This window comes from Rhipicephalus sanguineus, chromosome 8 (assembly GCF_013339695.2).
Source record: "Rhipicephalus sanguineus isolate Rsan-2018 chromosome 8, BIME_Rsan_1.4, whole genome shotgun sequence".
Lineage (NCBI taxonomy): Eukaryota > Metazoa > Arthropoda > Arachnida > Ixodida > Ixodidae > Rhipicephalus > Rhipicephalus sanguineus.
Window position 1 is genome coordinate 59081919 of NC_051183.1, and position 25687 is coordinate 59107605.

A 25687-nucleotide genomic window follows, 5' to 3' on the forward strand; every position below is an offset into this window, starting at 1 on the left:
TATCTATCTATCTATCTATCTATCTATCTATCTATCTATCTATCTATCTATCTATCTATCTATCTATCTATCTATCTATCTATCTATCTAGCCGCCTACGTCTGGGCGCTCTCCTGGTCGTCTCCATAACTTGTAGTATACCAAAATTGGCATAGCAGGGGATCAATGCATGACGAACAGGATTCACTGGTCATAACATGAATAACGCAGAGTACGTGTCCCGTACGTCATGAAACCCTTTCTCTCAGTCACGTGTGGCACATACCCGCATATTAGAGTTCATGTTATGCGGGTATGTGCCACAGGTGATACGGAGTTTCAACCAACACAGTAACGGCGAACAACACATTCACCCGCAAGGAAAGTGATAAAATAATAATTGTTGGGGTTTTGTACAGAAACCACGATACGATTATGAGAGACATCATAGCGAAGGGCTCCGGGAATTTTGACCATCTGGTATTCTTTAACGTGCACCGAAATCGCACAGTACACGGGCATCTAGCATTTTGCCTCCATTGAAACGCGACCGCCGCGGCCGGGATCGAAACCGCGGCCTTCAGGTCAGCAGCCGCGCACCGTAACCGCTACACCACTACGGCCGACGCAAGGAAAGTGAGGGAGCTGAATACAGAACACCCTTGGATGACGCTCAACTACCATCCATTTGTCCACGTGGTCAGCAACGTGGACTGCGTGGATTACAAAAAAACCAGGGTGAATGCTTCCCTACAATAAATCTGCGGAGAGAACCACGCCTCTCATCATTACCGGTGACTTCAACATTGATTTATCAAGGCCCAACAACGCCTGGTCTTTATACTGCGCGAAAGACGACTTGGATGTGGGAGTGCATGAAAGGACCGCACTGCCACGTCCAGGACAGTAGGCATCATAGATCATTTCATCGTAAGAGGCATCCAGGATTTCCGCCAGCTGCACTATACCTCGCACTTCACTACACTTAGACCCCTCGTAACCGCGATCCCGAACGGATCCGATAACTGGTCCGGTCCAGCTGCTGGTGCTCACTGATCACGGTGATGATGACCTTGTTCAAGAACTCTCAAGAACACCTCATAGACATACACACAGGTTCGTGAAACGTGCGTGCGTTCTCCGTCATAACGGACAAGTATAAGCATAACTGTAGCGCAACTGTAACAACTTCAACTGTTGCGCCTGCGCGTGCCACTCGGCTGCGTGCTATATATCTGGGGAAACTTTCCTAAATGAAGCTTTGTTGCGAGTAGCACCTGTCCTGCGCATCTGTGTTCCTTCTTTGTCCTATTCGGAGTCGCGCTATCCAGTATTCAAGAAAATAAGCACAACATATCAGCTTACCGCGTCTGGTGTTGGTAACGCCCATGTTGCTGTTAGCATCGTTAGGCAACTGTAAACAACTGGTTATATAATACATGCGCGATTCTTCAAAATATGTCTGTGCGTATACCACTTCCACATTTCTCTAGCGTAATTCCGTAACGTTTTGCTCAATGTGAAAAATTACGCCACAGTCACCATCCCGCGCATGCTTCGCATAACATCGATTCCCACGGTACGTGGGATCTGCCGAATTTTTTGCTTCAAAAAGAGCGAAGTCTTGGTGTATAGAGCGTGCGGTATTAGAAGTGGCAATAAAACAGAACTTATAGTGCATAATGAATTGCCTAAACAAGTCGGTAAACGTGTTCGTTAGCGTGCGGACTGTCTCCACACAGCTGTCCATCAAGGCTGCTTCCCGTCGCTGTCAGGTGAGGTGAAAGCAACAGGTAGCACTTTTGGTTGCCTCTTTTCGTAAATGAGTTTATAAAGCCAATGGGGAGCACATAAATGAAATATTTTACATGAGCACGACGCTCTCCACGGCTGTTCTCACCTTGTCCCGCAGCATGCCCTTGGGTCCGATGACCTTGTCGAAGATCTGCTTGCCCACGTGCGAGTCGACGGCGCTCAGAGGATCGTCCAGTAGGTAGACGTCACGGCCACTGTACACCGCTCTCGCGATGCTGATGCGCTGCTTTTGGCCACCGCTCACGTTGATGCCCTGAGCGTGAAAAGACGAAGAGGTCACATAGGAAAGCAAGCGTTTGTCAATCATGTCACTTCAGCGCCAATCTAAGGGCTTTCCTTAATAGAACATGGCAGGGTCACAGCTTTGACAATAGAACATGGCAGGGTAACAGCTTTGACCAGTTGCTGATCCGTTATTGTGCGTGTAAGCACGATGGTTGAAGGGATTTTTTTTACACGTGGTTATTGGATTATTCTAATGCTTGGTAATCTCAACCATCTGGCTGCGAGCAGCAGCTATCAGCCACGATTCTTAAGCAAGTTGGAGATTTAAACGTCATACCTACCTTTGTCCCTTCATACATTATGAATCAATCTCTCTTTTTATACTATCTAAGCACCATATCTAATTAGATTTTTACCATACCAAATTAGTATATCATACCTAATTATGCGGCGTATAACAGCAACCTGAATGAAGTATGCTGCCTTCAACAGAGCAGGAAACCACTAATCGCTGAGAGAAATCGATCTCCATAATAGTCGCGGGGGTTTAATGTCCCAAAACCACGATATGATTATCAGAGACGCCGTAGAGGAGAGCTTCGGAAATGTCGACCACCTGAAGTTATTTAACGTGCGCCTAAACCTATAACACGGATTCCAACCATTTTCGCCTCCATCGAAAACGCAGCCGCCGTGACCGGGATTCGATGCCACGACCTTCGGGTCTGCAGTCGAGCACTATAACCACTAGACAACCGTGGAGGTTGGATACACGGGGCCCTTAAGTGAAAGAGCCGCGAATATGACATGGACAAATGTTGGAAAAGACTGTGTAAACGCTTCTTGATTTTTTAATTACATTCCGTACGCGGAACTCATGTTGTACTCCCTTTTACTGTCTTAGCAAATCTGTCGACTTCGTGATATCACCAATGTACACTTTTCGCTCCTTCAAGAACACAACATAAGTGTCAGGAATGCTAATCTTTAACCACGCGCACAAGAACACTTACGGTCACGTGCACGCTGCTTCTTGCGTTAGATATTCATCCCCACCTTTTTCATTCAAAGTACAGTGCCAATCACTATACGTGTGCCTGGGTACGGAACTTACCTTCTCGCCAACTTCGGTGCTGTCACCCGCAGGCAGCACCGCCAGGTCTGGCTTCAAGGCGCATGCTTCGATCACCTGGTCGTAGCGGTCCTTGTCGTAATTGTTGCCGAAGAGGATGTTGTTCCTGACGCTCTCGTTCTGGATCCAAGCCTGCTGAGGCGAGTAGGCTAGAGAGCCCTGCGAGCGTATGACGAGCGTCATCGCAATGATTTACCTTACACACTATATCGAGACGGTTCTGTTCCGCTGACAGTGACTAAAAAAAGGTATTGTTCAGTGCACCGTCATGCGCTATGTTTGCAGAGTGAAATAATACTGGTAAGATAATCCCATGCTTGAAAATACCGCAATGAATCATGTGGCCTTATATTCCCCAATTTTTTTTTTTTTGCGCAAGATTTATTCGTGAGTAAACTTCCATCAGTCCTGACGCTGGTAACGTTGCACGTAATGCCCGACTAGCTCTTTTCTACGCCAGCGCTGTAACCTCCTTTTTTTTTTAACAACGTTCTGAAACGCATACATATTTCTCTTAGTAGGTTGTACTTAGCCGAATGCTTCTTTGCTATCCTGAGTACTAGAGGGCCGGGGCCCTTCAAGCTGTTCTAATAGCTTTTACCGGTCCTTCTCGAACGATACACTTGTTGCGGAATAAAATTTCTATTTCAATTCCAATTTCAGTACGGCCGGCCACTGACAAGCAAAGATCAAGCGTGTGGTAGATAGCTTCACTTACGCCCCTTCGCTATTTTTCAACCACGAAATACAGCCTAATGATGGTCAGGCTTCAACAAAATGTGCGTGATTTTTATCGCCGTGTTCACCTTCCTTTCGGAGGCGCGCATCACGGCTACGGACGGCCTCTTTCCCTGAGAGAAAGTGCATCGGAAAAATTGGGGCAGCCAGGCACTAGTGGCGCGAAGACTGCGAAAACAGCGGCCTTCTCCATTCCGTCCTTCTCCCCCTCACTTCCCTTTCCAGCCTCCTTGCTATACTATACTACACATGGATATGGTATACTTTCTCTCTATTTCTTTCTCTATCTCTTCCTTTCTCTTTCTCTTTTAACACGAAAGTGTTTTATGCCGGGTTCCACCAAGACTTCAGTGACGTAGTTCCGTCACGGAAATGACGTCGAAAAAATGCAGGCGAACAGATGGCAAAGAAAAACTTGGAAGAAAAATTTCCATCAACGGGAGTCGAACCCACGAACTCTCGGTCCGCGACAACAGGTACCGGGCACGCTTCCCACTGCGCCACGGTCACACACTCTGGAGCCTTTACAAACGCGCCTTTTCTATCTAACACTTTTCTCTCACAGTGTTTTCGGTCGGCGGGGTGGTGTCTCCGTCTGGGAGTGGTCAAGTGAAGTAATGCATCATGGCCGTGGCCTCTGCGATTAGCCCCTGCAACGCGTCGTTGATACGCGTCCGTCCTATTCAGCGTGTTTCCAATAGGAGAAGTGCAATTTTGTCAACGCCTTATCACACCGCGAGGCGGCGACCTTAGCCCAAGCGTCGGCCTCGCTAATAGCATCCATCCATATTAAAAATAGCTCTGCGACGCGCGCCTGCCTCGCCTAGCTACAGTGAACTAGAGCCTGGCTGTAACACCGCGTTCCCCGCTTACGCTCGTCCCGAGAAGACTCGCGGCCGGACTAGAGGTTAGACACTATGCGAGCTACGTTTAGTCCCGCCATGGTGTTCAATCACTCTTTAACATGCGGCGGGATAGCGACCTTAGCCCAACTTCTGCGTCCAATCAGCGACGCTCTTCTGGCTGTCACACCGCTTTCTCCGATTACGGTCTCACCGTTAACTACTACAGCTACCACAAAGGTCTGTTTAATCATTGATCATGGACGTTAGTCGTCGAGATGGAGATGTACCACCAAGCGTCAATGTGAGTGCATCCACGTTAAACGCTGCTATAGCTACCAAACACCAATAGACATTGTGCAGGCTCTCTTATATGAATGTACAGTAAACATTCTACTACTTCTCTAAAGACACGTTTTACTTTCATGTTATACCGATTCCTATGACGGAGGGATCAACCATTTTGTTTTCTATCTCTGTTTTTTTTTTGTCGTTCTCTTGCTCATAACAGTATGGTTCCCATATGTGCTTGTCCTGTTAGCGTGCCTGGATAGCCGAGTGGCTGCGACGCTCGCCTTCGGACCTCGTGTTCGAATCCCACCTCGTCAAGAATATTCATTTTGTTTTATTTATTTCTTCTCCACCTGTGCACTTTTCTCCTCTATCCCTCCTTTCTTCCTCCAACGCGTTGCTAGGCTGCGCACTTGGTGAAGCCAGGCGCAGCTGTACCAAGCGGTTGCTAGGCAACGCGAGTTCATGAGAGCGATCCCGCGCATATCCTGGAGCATAAACAGCTCCGCTCTTTAAATAAAAGCATTTTAAACAATTATGCACACCTACAAAATTAATCATTTTTTAAATGCGAATGCATTTCTTAGTCGGGCTATGTAAGGCATCCGGCGTTGTCCGCGCGCCTCTCCGCTCTCACTCCCTCTCCCATAGCAGCAGCTGCGGGCGCGCGCGCTTATCCTCGCCCTTGGCAACCGGAGCAGGTGGTGCGGGCGGAGTAGCGGAGAGTCAGTGGAGAGGAGGAGCGCGCTCTGGCGTGTGAGGGCGCTCGCATCGTGGGAGCTCGGCGGAGCTCCCGCGTATGTGGAGAGAGTGTAGGAGAGGGTAGGTGCAGTGCTTCGCCGCTCCTTCTCTCGCCGTTCGCTCTCTCTCCTCACTGCGCCACCGCCTCAATGCAGTGCGTTTGAAACACGTTTGTAGTGTTTGTGCTGCCTTGGCACAGCCTGAAAACAGCGCTGTTCTAAACGCGTTTGTGCTGCATTGAAGGCGGTGGCAACATCCCTGAGGTGATTACTAACGCACGTAGGAAGCGTTCGTTGAAAGAGGCGCCCAAAAGGGAGACACTTAAGCGCGTCGATGTGTCCAGATTTACGCCATTAAAATTACTACGCCGTGTATTCTCGGCGCAAGAAATGCATTCGCATTTCCTCACGATTCCCTTCGGGGAGGTGGGGGCATTTTTTACTGTTACCCTCTCTTCGAGAACCATAAACGTCGTTCATTTTACGTAAGGGCGCCGATTGGCTTTTACCCATCTGCGTGTTATTGGGTAAATTCTGACGCCCAGAAAAAAAGAGTGGTGTGTCCTGCAAAGAGTCCCATCAGAGTACGTCTTCATTGCGCAAAGAGATGCTTACGTTGCTGCTGTAAGAATCAGTTAAAGAGGCCCTGCGCCACTTTTCCCGAAGGTCGCTGGATCGAATCCCGGCCGCGGCGGCTGCATTTTCGATGGAGGCGAAAATTTTTGAGGCCCATGTACTTAGATTTAAGTGCGCGTTAAAGAACCCCAGGTGGTAGAAATTTCCGGAGCCCTCCACTACGGCGTCTCTCATAATCATATTGTAGTTTTGGTACGCTAAACCCCAGATAAGAATAATAATAATATTAATAATAATAATACTATTATTATTATTATTATTATTATTATTATTATTATTATTATTATTATTATTATTATTATTATTATTATTATTATTATTATTATTATTATTATGCGGTGCTTTTCCAACCAACCATCCAATGGCTTCATGAACGGAGTTTATTACCTCTTGAATCGACCGCCGCATAAATTTTTACAATCCGTCGAGTGAATAGAGATACAAAGATTTGTCGTATGCTGTAATTACTTTCTCTCTTCTCTCGTCCCGGTGAGCGCGATGTAAGCTAAACAGAGAGGTATTGCACGCGGGAAAGGAGTTACGTCACGCGCGCGTCATGACCTCGAACACTTCTTATTTTATTTTTTTTTTCTGCGAACGCGTGGCTTACTTCCCTGTAAACGCGAGCGAGCGCCCGGGCCCGTGGCGGCCTCTGGCGGTGGCCGCGGTGACTGTACAGCTTACGATGCTGAAATCGGCCAACGACCGTGAATTTGGGTATATGCCATAGTTTGTAGAAAGAAGAGGGAAGGATTGCTAGCTTAGCTGAATTTCAGAATTCATTGTAGATTCGAGGCCGCGGGCTGCGTTGTCGATTCCAGGCCGCGTGCCTAATCCTTGATCTGAGGTGTCTGTTAGAGGAACTCACACGCCGGCGTTTGTGTGACGTAGAATATTCCTTCGGCTAACTTTGTATTTCGCCGCGCTACCGACGCGGATTTCAGAGGCGACGTACAAGGAAGCGTGTGGTTGAGATCTGTTCCGCCAGCTGCCGCAAAAAGTCCAGCTGCTCACAAGAAAACCGTCTACTCTTTCAATCAAAGCCTTAAATCAATTTTGTTAATGATCCTGACATTTAATTGGCCGTTTCCTTAAGTAAACTCATGCTACAATATCAGATATATCCAATATAACTTTTAACTTTAATCGGAGCCACCGATTTTGTACTCGTTTTATCTTTTAGAAGACTTTTCTGAACATTCGGAAAATTGGAAGTGTTCGGAAGAGAAACCAGAGTGTCGGTAAATAACGATATAATAATTGTTGGGGACTTATTTCTTCATTTGTGCAACAATACAAGGTTGTGATGGTGCTTGTGGCAAAAGGTGACGTTGAAAGAAACGTCACCGGACTAGGCCTCTAGCACCATACACGCATTCACCGCACAGAATAATCGCAAGCGTGTGGTACATAATATACAAAAAAGTACTAGCAATAATAAATAAACAATATAAATGACATGTAGACAATGGTGTAATTGCATAACGAAAAATGTGACTATAACTTAGCGCAAAATACATCACATACAGAAATTACACAGAAGGAATGTCAGGAAAAAGAGAGCTACTGACCTCTCGACAGTAATGGCATTACAAAACACAAATTACAACTAATAAATAAAGAAAAAAATGAAGTTATGAGAGTTAACGGGCATCACAATCAAGGAGATATTGTTTGGATTGCTTGCTGAATGTTACGAGCGTGTGATATGCAGTAATATATGACATTAAATCCTTGTGGGTATTTAGAAGATTTGGAATTCGCCAGTTTAATAACTGTAGTCCATAAATTGTTCTGGTCTTCCGCATAATGAATGCCGAATGTCTGAAGTGACTTTGGCCCAAATCCACGATATCATTATGAGAGACGCCGTTAATGGAGGCTCCGGTATTTTCGACCACCTGGGGTTCTTAACGTGAACCTAAACCTAAGCACACGGGCCCGTGGCGTTTTCCCTCCATCGAAATGCATCCGCCGAGGCCGGGATTCTATCCCGCGACATTCGGGTCAGCAGTAGGCTGGTGCTATCAAAATTACGGGAAAAAAAGAGCAGTGTAGCTGGAGGTCAGGTATTAGATTTACGGGGCATATTCCTCCAGAGTAATCACGATAAAAGTAGCGCTTACGCTAACGGTTACGGATCCCTTGAGCTTGACCATGTCGCCGAGGAAGGCCGAGAGCAGGGACGACTTGCCCGATCCGACCGAACCCACGATGGCGACGAGTGAACCCTTGGGCACGCTGACCGTTATGTCCTTGAGCATCGCTGGGCTGCCTCGAGACCAGGCGAACGAGGCGTCTTGCACTTTCACGGCCTCTTCTGTAGGAATGGGGGAAACAATACAGGTGTCGTCAGAAGTCCATCAAGTGTCGCCGTCAGAAACGTAACTACACTGCGTCTGGACTCCATCGCCGCACACTTCGGTACTCTTACGTTCCCCTATTAAGGCGAGAGCCTTGGCTGCCTCATCAAACGTGAAAACTGAGCGTTGTCGTCAACACGAGTGATGCAAAAAAAAAAAACATCTCGTGATGACGTCCCCATATGACGTTACCATGACGTCACAGGTAGCCACAGTTGACGACTTCATCATGACGTCGGTATGACGCCACATAACGTGTCATCACAAGACATCGCCGCATGGTCAAAGGTGTGCCAAAGGTCGCCATTGAATTTGGATGAATTTAGACTCGGAAGGAAAAGAAATAGGTGGCTTTCGCTTTCTACTCGTCTTAGACTAGGGGTCGGCAACCTGCGGCCCGCACCCCCCCCCCCCTAACTAGCCGATGAACACTTCCCGACTATGCGATGAACACCTCCACGACTTTCTTCGTCTGTCTGTGAGCAACCTTGATGCAGACACTTGCGAGTTCGCTAAGATTGTTCAGCACTGAAAGCCGCATTGAAAGAGTTTTCGGTTCTCCTACCCTGTGTTAATCAATTGAAACCTTGTGGTATGCGTGCTGGAAACAAACATGATTTCTATTCCAGTTTTGCATACCATTATTGTCAATTCGCCGAATTTTTCTCTGTCTGTAAAGACCCCCCCCCTCCTTTTTTTTTTATTGACTGTCTGACTCCCGCCGTGTCGGCTTCATGTAACTCGGCCCTCCGCCTCAAAAGGATGTCAACTCTTGTCTTAGACGAACGCACAAGAGACTCTTGTCGGTTTTTTTTTTTTTTCTTGTCCCCTTATACAGGAAGATATACCAAGATTTCGGCTGCCGGCTTTTCGAATTCAGTTCGAACGTAACGATCCTCGTCGGTTCATGCGCAATGCTCCGTGGATGTGCGAAAGAACAATGGTTTTGTATGAGATACCGTATATTGGTTGTGAAAAGTGGAGCATTTTCTTACAGTAGGAGGGTTTCGTCATCCTCCATACGTGCTTCGTATATATGTCGTAAACAGAATTAACAAAACTGTCAACATGAGATTCGTATGCAATGTTGAGGGACTGTAATTAGCTGTATTTTGAAACGTGTTCCATTTCGACAAAGCAATTCTCTTGCGACACCCTCTAGATGTACAAAGCAAAAGAACGCTGCTTTGGCGAGATTTTAGTTCGTTGAGAAGAGGTCCATCCGATCGCAGCTATTCTACGTCTGTTCACTGTATAAGGCATTTCTCGCAAGGCCTCATCATAGCATTCTACAGCAAACTGCGATAAACACACAAATAGTTAAAGCATAGATTGGCTCCACCTTCACATGTAGCCAGCAATGCGCACCTCGCCATTTTTTAAGAAAATGTTGCATTTTTCGATAATTCCGTGCAGAGTAGACTACTGTGACAGAATGCGACAAAAAATAGTAGCCAAAGCTCTAGTACCATGCTATTGTGTAGCAGTTATTACCTAATATCTAACGAACAATCAATTTTGGCATATTCTACCATCACAGCATGTCATATTTTCTATTTATGCCAAACACGCCTTCATAGAATCCCCAGTCAAAAACAACATCGCTCGAATACATGACCGCCTCTAAAGCAAGGCGTGTTAGTTGAACACGGGTATCTCACAAACCATCACAGGCGAAGCAATATTTTTGCCCAATTATTAAGAAAAACATATTTGCACGTAGCGAATACACAATAAAATTACGACTTCAACCTTATAACTAAATGTCCACAAAGAGAGTTCACATCCCAGCAACATGCAAAATTTTTCTCAATAATCGACTGCGTTCCACCAAAAATAGGGAAAACCTTGGTTGGCATCAGTCTGCACAGCCGTAGGATCCAAGTCATCCGAGCGAAGGTAGTCGTTGATACGGTCACGGGACACGAGGAACTGAAAACAAAGTAAAAGCACCAAACACTATTTGAAAGGCAAGTACATCTGGGAAAAAAAATTATCTGATTTCAGAAACTTTCAGTTTCCTCACAGACTCGGTGCAAGAGATTTGCTACCCTACTCACACGAGATTACTTTTTTTTATTGGCCTGCTTCCAGCCTCATTTCCTCTTCTAAGCACAGAAAGTTCTCGCAAGTGAAATGGCACCAAAACTAAAATTGTTGCCGCGTCCTCACCACCATATAAACATTTCGTTCTGACGGTCACAACTACATTTGTCAATCAAACATTGACAGGCTCTACTCTTCATACCCAATCAGGCTACTCAACTTTAGCGAGAGAGAAATAGCTGTACATATGAAGAAGATCGCCATTTTTTTTTCTTGATAAATGCGAGTCACATTGCCGAAACGTCGTCCCTGGACTAAAAACACCGCGACTGAAGTATAGACTCAGTGCCATCAAGTTTGATAGCGAATTAATCTTCACGGGTCCGACTTTCCGTACTCGACCACTTTTGATCAACTTAAATTATTAAAGTCATATGACTACATTATCTTGCTTGGATTTAGACGAGACTAAGACAAGTATATTCTACAACCTACGAATACTGACTGAAGTTTCTACACCAAGGCACTGAAACCCTATTCCTCATTTCTCTACGTAATCCTTCTCACCATGGCAGTGTTGGAGACGATCAGCGGCAGGAGTCCAAGTGGCACCCTCACGGTGTTGAACAACGTGAGCGACACGAACGCCTTGTTCGCGTCCAATATGTTCTCGCTGTCTATCGTGACGTACACCCCAAAGCTCACCAGCGCCACCTGTTGTCAGAAAGAAAGAAAGCGGCGTTCGTATTGCTCCCGCCTACTACTTAGCGATGCGTCACGCAATCATTCCAAAACAGTAACTTTGTTCACTTCAAATTATGTGACGTATAAGCCCTTGATTCTCCGAAAGTCTATACCACGGTTCATTTTAAGATATTACGTGCTGTCGTGGTGGTGAGAGAACTTCATTGTACCCCTAAGCCCTGTAACACCTGACGTCTCTAAGATGGCCACAAGCACACTTGTTCTTTCCCAGCTGTCCAGTTATCACTGGCTTTAAACAGTTAGATGGTATCGCTCACCTTACGCATTCTTTTCAGAATGAAATCTTCGCACTCACGGAAAACATTATCTCGGTCCATCGATCAAAGCCGAGACAAACACGTATAGCGATGGCGCATTGATCGACAACTCGAAGCACAGGGATGCGAAACTCGGCATTTCGCTTCTTCAGAAATTCCTAAGGTAGAGAAATGGTCACGGAAGGAAACAAAAAATAACTGACAGTCATCCTCGACGACATGACTGGGCAGCGAAGCTGTTGAACACAGTGGAAAGTAGTATTGCCGAAATAGTGACACATAAATCAGGGTTATAATGAGACAATATTGTTATTAAAGAACATTGGTTATTGCTTTGTGATAACTGCAGCACACACCGACATGTACGTGCTTTCTCGATATTCTAGGGTAATGTAAGAATAATAATAATACCTGGTTTTTTACGTGCCAAACTCGCGATACGATTATGAGGGACGCCGTAGTGGAGGGCTCCGGAAATTTTGACCACCTGGTGTTTTTTTAACGTGTACTGACATCGCACTGTGCTCAAGCCTCTAGCATTTCGCCTGCACCGAAATGCGACCGCCGCGGCCAGGATCGAACCCGCGATCTTCGACTCAGCAGCCGAGCACCGTGACCGCTACACCACAGCGGCGGACTCTTGGGTAGTGTTGAGTCAATGCATGTAGCTTATTGTTAGGGTGAACCGACACCGCAGATAATGCACTTAACAGTAAGACACCTAACGAACGGTTGAAACAAAACTACAAAATTAGAAAACCAGGCTGTATTGACGTATCACTACGGCACCGCTTATAGGTTTCATGCACAACTCCGTAGCGAGCAGAGTCGTCGCTCATTCTCTGCCGCTTCTATCGACCTTGTGTGTCTTTTACGTGTTCAGGTTCACGTACTCTGACATAGATGGCGCTAGTGGAGGCTTTAGTTGCTGTTGCTGATTGAAGACGCAAGAACATTTTACCGATGCATCAGCAACAGCTTCCATGAAAAAAACAAAATTTCCATTGCCTGAGTGAACCGCAAAGCTATCCAGAAACACCGTACGGTTGCTACATCTGCAAAGCTTTCTTTCCAAGAAGCCCGTACTGTTTTCTCTTTCTTTTTACCTTCGTGTTGCGATTGGACGGACAACTTTACCATTCATGAACTTTTCACCTACGTCATTTCGGGAAGACTGAACTGCCACACTGATGAATTGCTTGCCATAAGACTCAAAACAACAGCGTTTTGAGTCGCATGTATCAAAAGCTAGCGTCGCAATGCCGCAAGCGACTGGATATAAGCATACTCAGCCAAATTGTTCTCGCTCCACACCTGTACGACTTACCAGGAACGGTGCGCACGCGAAAGAAAACACGATGGCCGCATTAAGGTACGCCTGCTTCTTCAAGTAGATGAGCTCCTGGTTGCGGAGATTCTGCACACGCTTCTGGAAGGCCGTCTCCCAAGCGTACAGCTTCAGCACCTTGATGCCAGCCAGCATTTCGTTCAGTAGCTTGATGCGCCGGTCTTTCTGTTCCATGATGCTGAACTGCACACAAAGCATGTCTCATGCCGTCACCAATCTCTGCAATACTACACTTTTTAAAGAGCTTCCGACGTGTGGCTCAATACCAGAATCAGTGTGATACCGCGCTGGCGAGCTACAATGTTCGCTGCGGACGTGTTTAGTAACGAAAGCAAAAGGCTTAGCAGTAGTTTATAGAGCTGTTGGCATGCATAAACAGTGATGTGATGTTTGAGATTTCATTCGGATTGTTCAGTTTTTTTCCTAGTATTTAGTAATGTAACATCTCGTTTGCAAGAGGCGTGAGCAGGCCCCTCGGATCTCGCATTTTTGTTTTACATACCAGCTACCAACTGATTTTACTGTCATCTGCGACAAAGATCCACAACATTGGCTCTATGAATAGAACATCCATCATACGTTACCTGGTACTTTCGCAGGTACGCGGTGACCCAGCCGTTGATTGGCAGCAGGCTGACCATGACAAAGAGGCCACCCAGAGTAGCCACTCCCAGCTGCTGCCACAGTAGGTATGTGGCCAGGGCAACCTGAATCGGCGTGGTCCACAGGTAGTTGAACACCTGCGAGCGGAATAAATAGAGGAGTTAAACGTATTTAATGGGCATTAATAATAGTACCGTACAAAGGGCGCCTACACTATGCAACATTCTCCACGCCTTAGGCTATCGTATAACACATTGAGATCTGATCGATTCCAGTGAGTTGCATAGCGGCGTACCTTGTTTCTGTCGATACAGGTACCCCGATACCATCCATCAGATAACGGTAACGTCTGCTGTCGTTATGAAGCATGTAGACTTTAAGATATGAATGTACTTCTTCTCTCTGTCTTTTGCACATAGCGCATACGTATATTATGTTTCAGCACGGTAACACAGTCCGAACTTTTCACAATTTTTGCGGTGGTACAATGTCTTCTACTTGTAAGACAAGGCATTTCGCCCCGAGGTTCTGGTTATGCGAAGATGTACTTTTTTTTTTGCTCGTTGATTAACGAAAATCCAAGAGAAACCAAAACATAAAAGAGAGAATGAAGTAACCATGAGATAAAGCGCATAGAGGGAGCCTTGCTAGAAGAGAAAGCTCAACAATGCAACTTCTGAGTTCTGTGAAGTCAGTTTTTTAAATGCGAAGCATTTCTTAGCTAACCTCAGGCACTTTGGCCGTTTCTCTCTATCTATCGAACTATCTATCTAGCCGCCTACGTCTGGGCGCTTTCCTGGCCGTCTCCATAACTTGTAGCATACCAAAATTGTTGTAGCAGGGGATCAGTGTATGACGAACACGATTTACTGGTCATGACATGAATAACGCAAAACACCTGTCGCATACGTCATGAAACCCTTTCTCTCAGTCACGCGTGGCACATACCCGTATACCAGAGTTCATGTTATGCGGGTATGTGCCACAGGTGATAGAGTGTCTCAACCAACACGGTAACCACGAAGACGTACATTTACGCGCAAGGAAAGCGATAATAATAATAATTGTTTGGGTTTTATGTCCCAAAACCACGATATGATTATGAAAGACGCCGTAGCGAAGGGCTCCAGAAATTTTCACCATCGGGCATTCTTTAACGTGTACCGAGATCGCACAGTTCACGGGCATCTAGCATTTTGCCTCCATCGAAATGCGACCGCCGCGGCCGGGATCGAACCCACGACTTTCGGATCAGCAGCCGAGCACCGTAACCGCAACGCCACCACGGCGGACGCAAGGAAAGTGAGGAAGCTGAAGACAGAACACCCCTGGAAGACGCTCAACTACTATCCACTCGTCCACGTGGTCCGCAACGTGGACCACGAGGATTACGCAAAAACTGGGGCCAATGCTTGCTACAATAAATATGCCGAGAGTACCAAGCCTGTCATCATTACCGGTGACTTCAACATTGATTCATAAAGACCCAACGACGCCTGGTCCTTATATTGCATGAAAGACTGCTTGGACGAGGACAGGGCATCAATAGACCTCGCCGCCACGTCCAGGACAGGAGGCATCATAGATGATTTCATCGTAAGAGGCATCTAGGATTTCCACCAGCTGCACTATACCTCGCACTTCACTACACTTAGACCCCTCGTAGCCACGATCACGAACAGATCCGATTAACAAGTCCGGTCCAGCTGCTGGTGGTCACTGATCACGGAGATGATGCCCTTGTTCAAGAACTGTCAAGAACCCCTTCCACACGTGCACACGGGTTCGTGAAACGTGCGTGCGTTCTCCATCATATCAGACAAGTGCAAGCATAACAACTTTAACTGTGTCTGTAACATACGTGCAGTGCACCTGCGCGTGCCACGCGGCTGTGTATATATCTAGGGAAGCTTTCCTGAATGAAGCTTAGTTGCGAGTAACGCCTGCCCTGTGCATCTGCGTTCCTTCATTGTCCTGTTCGGATTCGCGCTATTAAGTTTTGAAAAATATAAGCACTACATATCAGCTTGCCGCGTCTGGTGTTGGTAACACCCATGTTGCTGTAGGCATCGTTACGCAACTGTAAACAACTAGTATATAATACATATGCGACTCTTTAGCATATGAGTGTGCGTATACCACTTCCACATTTGTCTAGCGTCATTTCGTAACGTTTCGCTCAATGTCAAAAAATTACGCCACAGTCACCACCCCGCGCATGCTTCGCATAACATTGATTCCCACGGCACGTGGGATCTGCCGAGTATTTTTTTTTTCTGTTTGTCTGAGCATTACGAAGTCCTAGATATACAAAGCATATTCCACATTGCCTAAAGCAGAATTTCCTGATTGGTTATGCGTACTGACCTGTATGTATTCCATGATCCTTTGCGTGTCGACCGCCATGAGGTTCACGATCTCTCCCGTGGTGAAGCGGCCTTTCGCAGAGCTCGACAGCGTGAGCGCCTGCAGTAATGAAGAACAATTAGATCGGGCTAGTTGGTAGAGATCCATCTTTGTAGGAAGCGCAAAACTAAACACCGACATACACAAGAAGGAAGAGACGCAAGCGCTTAACTTCAACAGACCGGTTGTTAGGAAATGCGAATGTATATATAGGTGTGCAAGAACAAACAAAAAACAAAGAAGCCCACATGCCAAGCCAATCATTACGCATCCATTTCTGTTTAACACACTATCTAAAAACCTTGTGTATGTCGATATACACCTTCTTGTGTATGTCGGCGTTTAGTTTTGCGCTTCCTACAAATATTTATTAATATTGTTGGGGTTTTACGCCCCAAATCCACGATATGATTATGAAAGACGCCGTAGTGGCGGGCTCCGGAAATTTCGACCACCTGGGTTTCCTTAACGCGCACCTAAATCTAAGTACACGGGCCTCTAGCATTTCATCTCCATCTAAATGCAGCAGCCGCGGCCGGCACTCGAACCCGCGACCTTCGCGTCAGCCGGCCGTCGAGCACCACAACCACTTGACCATCGCGTTGGGTCAATGAAGACGTTTCTTCCCCACACGCGCCGAAATGAGGAAATGAAGGACCAATCTAGGAGACACGCCGAAACCTACTTTAAGCGATGCTTTGGTAAAACTGCAAAACAAAGGCTGTATAACTAATACCCACGAGTGTGGCTACGTTATTTTTGTGTTATGTAGCGCGCAGTCTCATGAAACTGTTAATACTGATGCAATTCAAAAGCCACAGCTCCTATATCTTTCGCAGAGGTTTATGTGTTGTTGTTGTTGTTTTCTTATTTTCTCGGAATGGCAGAGGGGCGGATTAGACACAGAACAAATGACTGATTGTTCTGTTAAAAATTTCGATGTTTATTTTCACATGACTCATTCCGGCAGTATACCAAAGACCAGGTAGAAAGTGCTGCCGGTAACTGGGGCTGTTTAAGATGTGTTACCCAGGGGCAAGGCAAGGGAATGGGGTGTCGCCTTCCGACAGAAATGGTCGGCGGGAAGCAATAACACCCATGTGACCCCTTTCCCTTTGTCTAAACGACTATGATTCCTTTCGTGTTCCAGTGGTCACATTCTGGAAGGATGTTATACAGGAAGAGCTCACACTAAGTGGCCTGCAATTTGTGGCTAAATCATAAAAAATCAAGTTAAGGAAGCTTCTGGACATAGCGCGTTATTCGATTAAGAGTACGGTGCTTTCCAGAAAAGAAAAACGACTCGAAATTATTACAATAAAAACAAGGGGGCGTAATTAAAATCAGCTCACAACATTTCCGGATCCGTTATCTATTTTTGCCAGAAATCCACATTCCATAAATATCGCAACAACATCAGGCCATTTCCCTTACCACTGAAAGCGCCTTCAACCGTTTCACGCCGCTTACAAGTACATAACCAATGTAGGGCATTAAACCACAGATATTATTGTTATTACATAACCAATGTAGCATTGAACGCATAAATGGACGAACTAAGGCTTTCAATTCATCAGCACTTCCCCGAGCCATTGTTCTATGGAATGATCTTCCCTACAATTTTACATATATCAGTAACCATCAATCATTCCTTGATAAATTGCGAAAACATTTTTTGAAATAGTATCATTTGATCATCATTGTTTTTTTATTCGCCAAATCTTCAAGCATTCTTTCCTTTGTGAGTGTCCGTGATTGGCGACTATTTTCCCACTGAATAATAAATGCGGTTTCTCTGTTTGAAAATGCCTTGCACTGTACTTAGCTTTTTTTTTTTTTGCCCCGTAAAACAATTTCTCATTAACTGCACTGTACTTTTTTCTATTTATTTTCCTGTAGTTATTGATGTATTTTTCTTTTATATTTACTTTGTACTTGTCCTCCTTGCTCAATGCCCCATTGGGCCCTGCAAGGCGTCATGAATAAACAAGTAAATAATTTCATTATTTAAAGCGATTTTGCTCACAAGAATCTTTACTGGCAAGCTCTCTCGATGAAAGGCGAAATGCGAGACAATATCACATCCAAGAGGAAGAGAAAACAAAGGGCCGGTGCAACGAGTGCCTCCAGTGGTTAATAAACTGTACGAAAATACGTTCAGAAAAGGTGCAGACACACACACATAACAGAATGTGTCCATAGTTCTTATACTGTCCATAGTTCTTATAGTTCATAGAACATGTTAAAGTTATGGAACATATCCATATTTCTTATAGTTCAACGTTGCAGAACAATGAGGCTGCCCCTGAATATCGGCATAAATACGCACCAACGTCCATCGTAGGGTTAAGTCAAAAGACATATAAGAAGAATCACGCCTGAGAATTCAGAACGGGCAGCAAACTACCTTACATCGGTGAAGTTCTTCTAAACAGCTCGAATGCACAAAATTACCAGGCCTACGAGGTAGACGCAGCACAGTCACAGGGAAAGCTGGAAGAGCGGCCTTTCTAGAGCCCGTTGTACACTCTATTGGGGCAAATAATACAAGTACACATGCAAGGTGCCGACCACGCCATAAATCACCATGGTTTTTGTAAAATAGGCAAGCACCCACTTTGGCATTATTCGTCATTCTGCGGAGAAGCGTGGTACCCGCTACACGTCTGTAAGGCATCATGTGCACTTTGTGCTGTGGCTGATGATGATGAAGAATTATGGCTGAGCCCTTTGTAACAGGTTGGAAGCAGTCAACGACTCGGGTTGTGTGGCTGTCTGGTTGCTATTTTAACCTTCTGCCACGCCATATTACATATGTTAACATGATTCTTTGCCCGACATGACGCCTGTGCGGTGTCATTTTGCGAATTAGTTTCAAGCACCGACGTGTGTCTGTAGTAAAATACTCGACTGTCACGCAGAGGGCCCGGGTTCAAATCCCATCCGACCTTGCATATTTTTTTTCTGATTTCTTTTTTTTTTCGCGCGATAGTGGTGACGGACACCGGCGGCGGCGGTGATGGCGGAGAACTACGGCGCCAAAATCGGCTGTTGTTATGATCTCATAACAGCGTTCGCTGTAAAAGCACTAGGAGATTCACGTACCTTCCTGTAGATGGCGTTGATCATGGCAGAGCGCATGCGCATGGACACGAGGAATATGCGGTACTCGTACTGGCTGTTGAACAGGGACTCGGCCATCGACGCGAAGAACATGGTGCACGAGAACAGGGCTCCATGCCATGCGGGATCGTCCGAGTCCATGAATCTTATCAGCAGGCTGCACAGGGTATCATAGTAGGATAGGCATCTGGGCTGGTTGGTTCATGATTACGAGTGAAAAACAACGCTAAAAATTGGCCGCGTATCTGCGTGCTTCGCTGCAAATGTCGCCGAAAGACGATAGTCGTCTGCCTGCCGTACTACATGTGTCCTCCTCCTCTATGTTGAATCGCCGCATCTGGCTCATAGCGTCGCATTTGCAGCGCAGCCCGGAAAATACTAACATTTTCCACGCAGCCTAAGAAACACTGCGGTCTTTAGAATTACGTATTGATGTATTTTCTAGTAAATGAACACACCATCTAATACTTATATATTGATGTAGCGCCTCAGATATGCGTAACATTTGCTTTTTGATCGACTATGTTCCCTAGTATGAACGGCGGTACCAGTTCACGATGGCTGGGCATTCCGCAAGTGGTTAAACTTTGGCCGGGTGGCTGAATCGGGTGACAGACAGACAAACAGAAAGACGTGAATGCTCTGTTGCGGGCTGGTAGTCCCGGCGCAGCAGCAGGCGAAGACCGGCGGTGACCAACGCGACCGGCGGGGACGCCAGCCAGCCCGAACACGCGGTTTGGCGCGAAGCTCCGAAGCAGAAGAAACGTCCGCACTCAACGAGTACTCTCCACACACTCTTTTATATTCACGTCGTCTGGGTAAAGTAGGAATGCCATAGCGGCGCCCCGTGGCATTCGTACAGTGCAATACTGAACCGAAACCGAAACACAACAATGAGCTCGTGCGGAGGGCACGGAGGAAGCGAAGTTTCGGCGCAGTCGCATTTTCAGCGCAGCTTAAGAAACTAGGGTCTCTAGAATTACGTATCTATGTATTTTCTATTAAAGGAACACATCACCTAATACTTACCTAGTGATGTTGCACCTCAGATATGCGTAATGTTTGCTTTTTGATCAACAATGTACACAAGTATGAACCTAGTCAGCCGTTCACGATGGCTGGCCCTTGGGCAAGTGGTTCAACTTTGGCCGAGTGGCTGAATCGAGGGACGTGCCGACAAACAGAAAGACAGGAAGACAGACCAAAATTCCTGCGTTTAAGTTCCCCAAGAAAGACTATCGTCTATAAAAGACGGGACAAGAAAGGACACGGGACCACGGCGCTGATTTTGGTTGTTAGTCAGCGCCGTGGTCTCGTGTCCTTTCTTGTCCCGTCTTTTTCGCGCTGTTTTTCACTCATAAACCGAGTCAGTTTCGCTGAAGCACGAACTACTGTCGAAATGTCACACCTGGATTCGTAGGCCGCACTTGGTGACTATTCATTTCGGCTGTTGTATATATGCACTGCTATTGCGTTTGACGCTATCGCTTTGCCCTTGTAGCCGAGATCGACAATAGGGCATGATGAGTGCTTGCGGAAGAAGTGCGCATATATCATCGGTAATCCCTATAGTTTCTAAAGTTCTTGTTGCGATAGTAATTTAATAGTTTAAGGGTACGCCCACGGAGCCTCGCCGTTGCCGTGGGCGTCGGCGTACTGGTCCGCATAAAGTCCTGCAGCGATAAAACGTTGTCACATACGTACAAATTCAGATATATTCAAATTCTGCAAACATGGGTGTGTTGCCCAGTGTCATCCTGGTCTACACTTACCCAGGGACTGACGGCACGTGTGTGCTGGCCATACTTGTTGTATGTGAATTCTGCCGTCTCCTTTTCGCCATCTGGCCAAAAGAAAAAGTGTTCCACATTCGCCGTCACGGCTAAGAGCGGCGCTGACTAACACTCCCAGGGTTTGCATCCACATAAATACCCCGCAATGTGGAGGAGGGGACGACCGCTGCTGTAGCCCAGTTGCTAAGAGCATCGGGCGCATAATGCTAAGGTCGCTAGTTCGGTCCCTGCCGGTGGCAAGTTGTCTTTTTGTCCACTTTACTTTCTTCACATCTACGAGTATATTACAATTATTAAGATACACTTAAAACAGTACAATTAACGTTCCCTATACCTTCCTCGGCTTTATCTGCTGGTTTTCATTAATGCTATGCCACCAAAGAAACGAGCCCTCGAAAAAAATTCCCTTCCTTCATTCGTTGTATCCCTTTGTATGATGCAAAATCGGAAATAATGGGGGGAAAAGGCCTACACCAATGGTTGAGACCCTCGCTCTTGGAGAGTGTGAGTCCTCTTTCAAACCCAGCCCCGCCAAAAGGTTTTATTTTGTTTTATCCATTTTTTATTTCCTTACAGCAATGATCTTCTTACGTGACGGATAATATAGGTATTTTTGGGGTTTTACGTCCCAAAACCATGCAATGATAACGAAGGACGCCGTAGTGGAGGGCTCCGGAAACGTCGACCTCCTGGGATTCTTTAACGTGTACCTAAAGCTAAGTGCACGGGCCTCAAGCATTTTCGCCTCCATCGAAATGCGGCCGCCGCGGCCGGGATTCGATCCCGCGATCGTCGGGTCAGCATTACGTGATGGAAGGACGGACGGACAGCTTTCTCGCCCAGTCGGCATATAAATACTTCCGCAATTAGAAATAGGGCTAAACCAAAAGGCAGTTCAGTCCAACCGAGCCTGTCACTAAGTCACGTGTATTCAACGAGTTCCTCACATACTTCCGGCAGTCGTCAGAGCTCGCTTATGAAGGCTAGTGTAGATTGAAGACGGCTAGATGGTTCTTACAACGCCTACGTTGTCTTCAATGTTTTCCTGACTACTGAGTTGTCTGCGATTTTATTCGCACTTAAAAGAACCCCGGGTGGCCCACATTAATCCACAACAGACCACTACGACGTCCCTCATGGACCGGTGTCCAGCTAATGGGCCTTGGATCGTATGCGCAAATACGTGTACAAACCCACGTTTGCAGAATTTGAATATTTAGATTCGAATGTGATTTCGTAAAGAGTCACGTTCACATTCATACCATGTTCATATCACGACGTCCTTAAGTTATTTGCAGTGGTATAAAACTCGATTTCAACTACTTCGCATTTGCTTTCTGTTATGCACATTGCTTCATCGTCAAATGGAAAGTCTTGCATTGAATTGTTTTATTTTTGTTGTATGTAGCTTTTTGTAAGAAGGTAACATAATCGCTTTTTTTTTTTGTATTCTGTGTATATCGTTCCAGATATCAGTATTTAGATAACAATCATATCGCAATGTTTCAGAAAAATGTATTTAACTTTTCTATTGCAGAGATTGTAATGATCGGTTTGAATTTTATGCGACAAAGTATGATATTTATAATTCCATTCTTTACTGTTTATGCCCCGTTGCAGTACGCTACCTGTGAAGCGTCGATTTTATCCTTTTTATTTACCGTCGTGCTGTACCACTTTTTTTCCATATTTTCATATATATGAGTCCGTGAACTAGTCAACCTATTCTAAAGCTAGTTTTTCTCACAGTCCTTCTTTCTGTGTGACGGAATGAAAATTAGTTTGATTTGGTCCAACATTCGTCTCTTGGCCAACGCTACGCAGAACATTTAGCCAAACGAGTACTCACTCCAACGCCAGAGGATTGACGAACGTGAGCAGTGATCCAGCGAGCTTGTGAAAACCCAGCACGATGAGCTCGGGCAGGAATGTCCGAAAGAGCGGCGCCATTATTCCAATTTCAGGCGAGGATGATGATAGTCCTGTGTTCTCGGCACCACTTTTCGCTGCAGTGGGCCTGCGTTGAAAGAGGAACCATTGGTCGATGTCTCTGCGGAATAGCTGAAATAGATCTTGGGGAAAACTCTTGGTGTAATATCAATGAATATAAATAAGCGCTCCCGTTATTTCCGGCGGTGCGTCTAACCTAGCAGTCGAAAAATGGTCGCAAATGACCATGCAACAGTTTCGGCGAGAAGGCAGACACCGACAACGAATATACCAGTTTAAAGATTTGTTTGTTTGTTTGTTTGTTTGTTTGTTTGTTTGTTTGTTTGTTTGTTTGTTTGTTTGTTTGTTTGTTTGTTTGTTTGTTTGTTTGTTTGTTTGTTTGTTTGTTTGTTTGTTTGTTTGTTTGTTTGTTTGTTTGTTTGTTTGTTTGTTCGTTTGTTTGTTTGTTTGTTTGTTTGTTTGTCAGTCTGTTTATACATACTGCAGCCCATCATGGGCTATGGCATTAGGGGCGACAACATCGCATGTCGATTGCCGACCGAAAATCGGTCATTGGCAAAGAGCGAACAATTCCGGGCAATGCATTCCAACGTTCAATTGTTCAGGGAAAATACTTTCGTTTGCACATATCAGTTCTGCATATAAGTGGCAAAAAATTAAGATTCTGCAAGCTACAAGTAAATAAAGGTTGAGCAAGCTTAAAGTATTTATTTAGAGGGGTACAGCGTGGGTAGTTAATTAAGGAATGCAGCAACCTTAAGCTTTGCTTGGGGCGACGTACTGTCAGAGTAGTTAACTTAAGATTAGATAGATTAGAAGGAGGCGAAAAGTTCCTATCATAATCTGCCATAGGCGATCGAGTCTTCTTCGAAAGCTCTGTAAGCCGATAAGGCTCTCGAGTGGGAACCAGGACATCTTTTTGTTTTGGACATCTACATGATAGTTTTGGAGTCTCTGTCTTGCTGATGTGCGCTTCGGAGATACCTCCATTACTAAATTTAATATTCAAAAGTAATTCATTGTGAGATAGTTGACCCTCAGCTCCGACCACTTCAAGTCCGCAGGCCGCACTTACCGGCTTTCGACAAGTTTGGAGAATCACTCTCCAGATGCCCTGTTTCCGGCTGGACACAAAAAGAAATTAAGTCGGCCATTCTCAACGCCTAAGTTCGGCTACTGCCTCCAACGCTGCTAGACAGTACGTCAGCCTCACCCGTTCAAGGTTCTCCGTACTTTTTTAAACTACCACAACATACGCGGTGGCTGATGGAGCAACGATACACGCAGACATAATACACCTGAAGATCTTAGGACCATCAAGACACGTGGAATTCTCGCCTGATAGCACACAAACGCCACGCCCTATTAATGAGCCTATTAGCTCCAAAGACCGCGTAAGAGATGAACGTTTCTCAATAGGCTGCACCTTCTGAACAATTCATTTTGCACTTTTTGTCTCGGAACATAGGATGGTTAAAATACAGTTATGGTAGCCAGTTCAGAACTTCCGGCACCACGTTAAGTCGGCCATCTACAGAATTATCCGCAGAATCGTTCAACAGGCTGTGAGAACCACTTCTGCCGAGCTTTCCTGACCTCTTTATCTGGTGCGAATTAACAGTGAATCATTTGTTGTTTAATACTCCTGTCACAAGGATAGAGTTAACCGCAGTTAATCTAACTACGGTTACACTGCAGACGTAACCGCAGTTAGTCTCCTAACCACGGTTACCGCAAACCGATCTAAGTATTCACGGTTAACCAACGCCAAACCGAGAAGCTGACAATATGGCGGACAAGCTCCGAGCGCACCAGCCGTCAACCAGCGCTTCGCGAATGATTTTCGCGGAACGCGACTTCAGTCGGCGAAAAATAGCCAGGCGAAACTCGGGGAAACGGGGCTCGCCGCGGAAAGGCCAACAACAAAGAATATTCCGTCAACGACGGGGTTGGCGAGAGGGTACAGTCCTATCGCTACATGTTTCTTGAGGGGAAATGCTTTTCGCATTGTTCGTGTCTAGCCACCTCACAGAGCTGCAAACACTGAACCTTTTCGCGGAGGTGTAGAAGTGCTGTTTCGTGCCACGAAACTTGCAGCGGGTTGCGCCCAAACTTCTTGCTGACCACATGATAAGCACGTGATTTCGACGGCTTGCTAAACTGAGCTAACTGAGCCCGTGTAGCAATGGCCTAACACGCGTTCGCGTTAACTGCGGTTAATCCTGGAAACCACGGTTAAGCATAACCGCAGTTAAAGCTGCCCGTGCGACAAAGGTATAGGTAGTAATAGACTACCAAGAAATTTTAACGCGACTGAGATAAGCCATCGTTTTTACTGATCAGGTACACTCATATGAGATAATAATGTATCTAACACTTTCCCATATGCTCCGCTGGATCAATTCTGGCTTCATTTTCAAGCATACACGGCACACAAGCATAACGTAGCTTTCCAAGTACTATAGCAATGGCTGATTTTTTTTTTTTTTCACGGTAAACTCAGCGCGCATTGCTTCTAGGGTTTTTACTTGACAGTGACACATGGCACCGCCGCTTCCCTGCAGCAGATTTTTTTTTCTTTTACATCAAATGATGAAAAGTATGTATTCCTCACGTTGGCAGGTATGAGTGTGAT

The 25687-nt window shown here is 45.8% G+C and overlaps 1 protein-coding gene across 1 annotated transcript in view; it reads right to left on the minus strand.

Annotated features, from left to right (window-relative positions):
* LOC119401986 (multidrug resistance-associated protein 1) overlaps positions 1-25687 on the minus strand; it is an 81750-nt gene that overhangs the window by 27654 nt on the left and 28409 nt on the right. The window contains exons 8-17 of the mRNA XM_037669018.2: positions 22952-23119; positions 19292-19466; positions 16148-16246; positions 13762-13917; positions 13157-13360; positions 11375-11521; positions 10609-10693; positions 8525-8718; positions 3134-3310; positions 1880-2047 (exon numbers count right to left, since the gene is read on the minus strand). Of these exons, the coding sequence (XP_037524946.1) occupies positions 1880-2047; positions 3134-3310; positions 8525-8718; positions 10609-10693; positions 11375-11521; positions 13157-13360; positions 13762-13917; positions 16148-16246; positions 19292-19466; positions 22952-23119 (1573 nt within the window). The remainder of the gene's footprint in view (positions 1-1879; positions 2048-3133; positions 3311-8524; positions 8719-10608; positions 10694-11374; positions 11522-13156; positions 13361-13761; positions 13918-16147; positions 16247-19291; positions 19467-22951; positions 23120-25687) is intronic.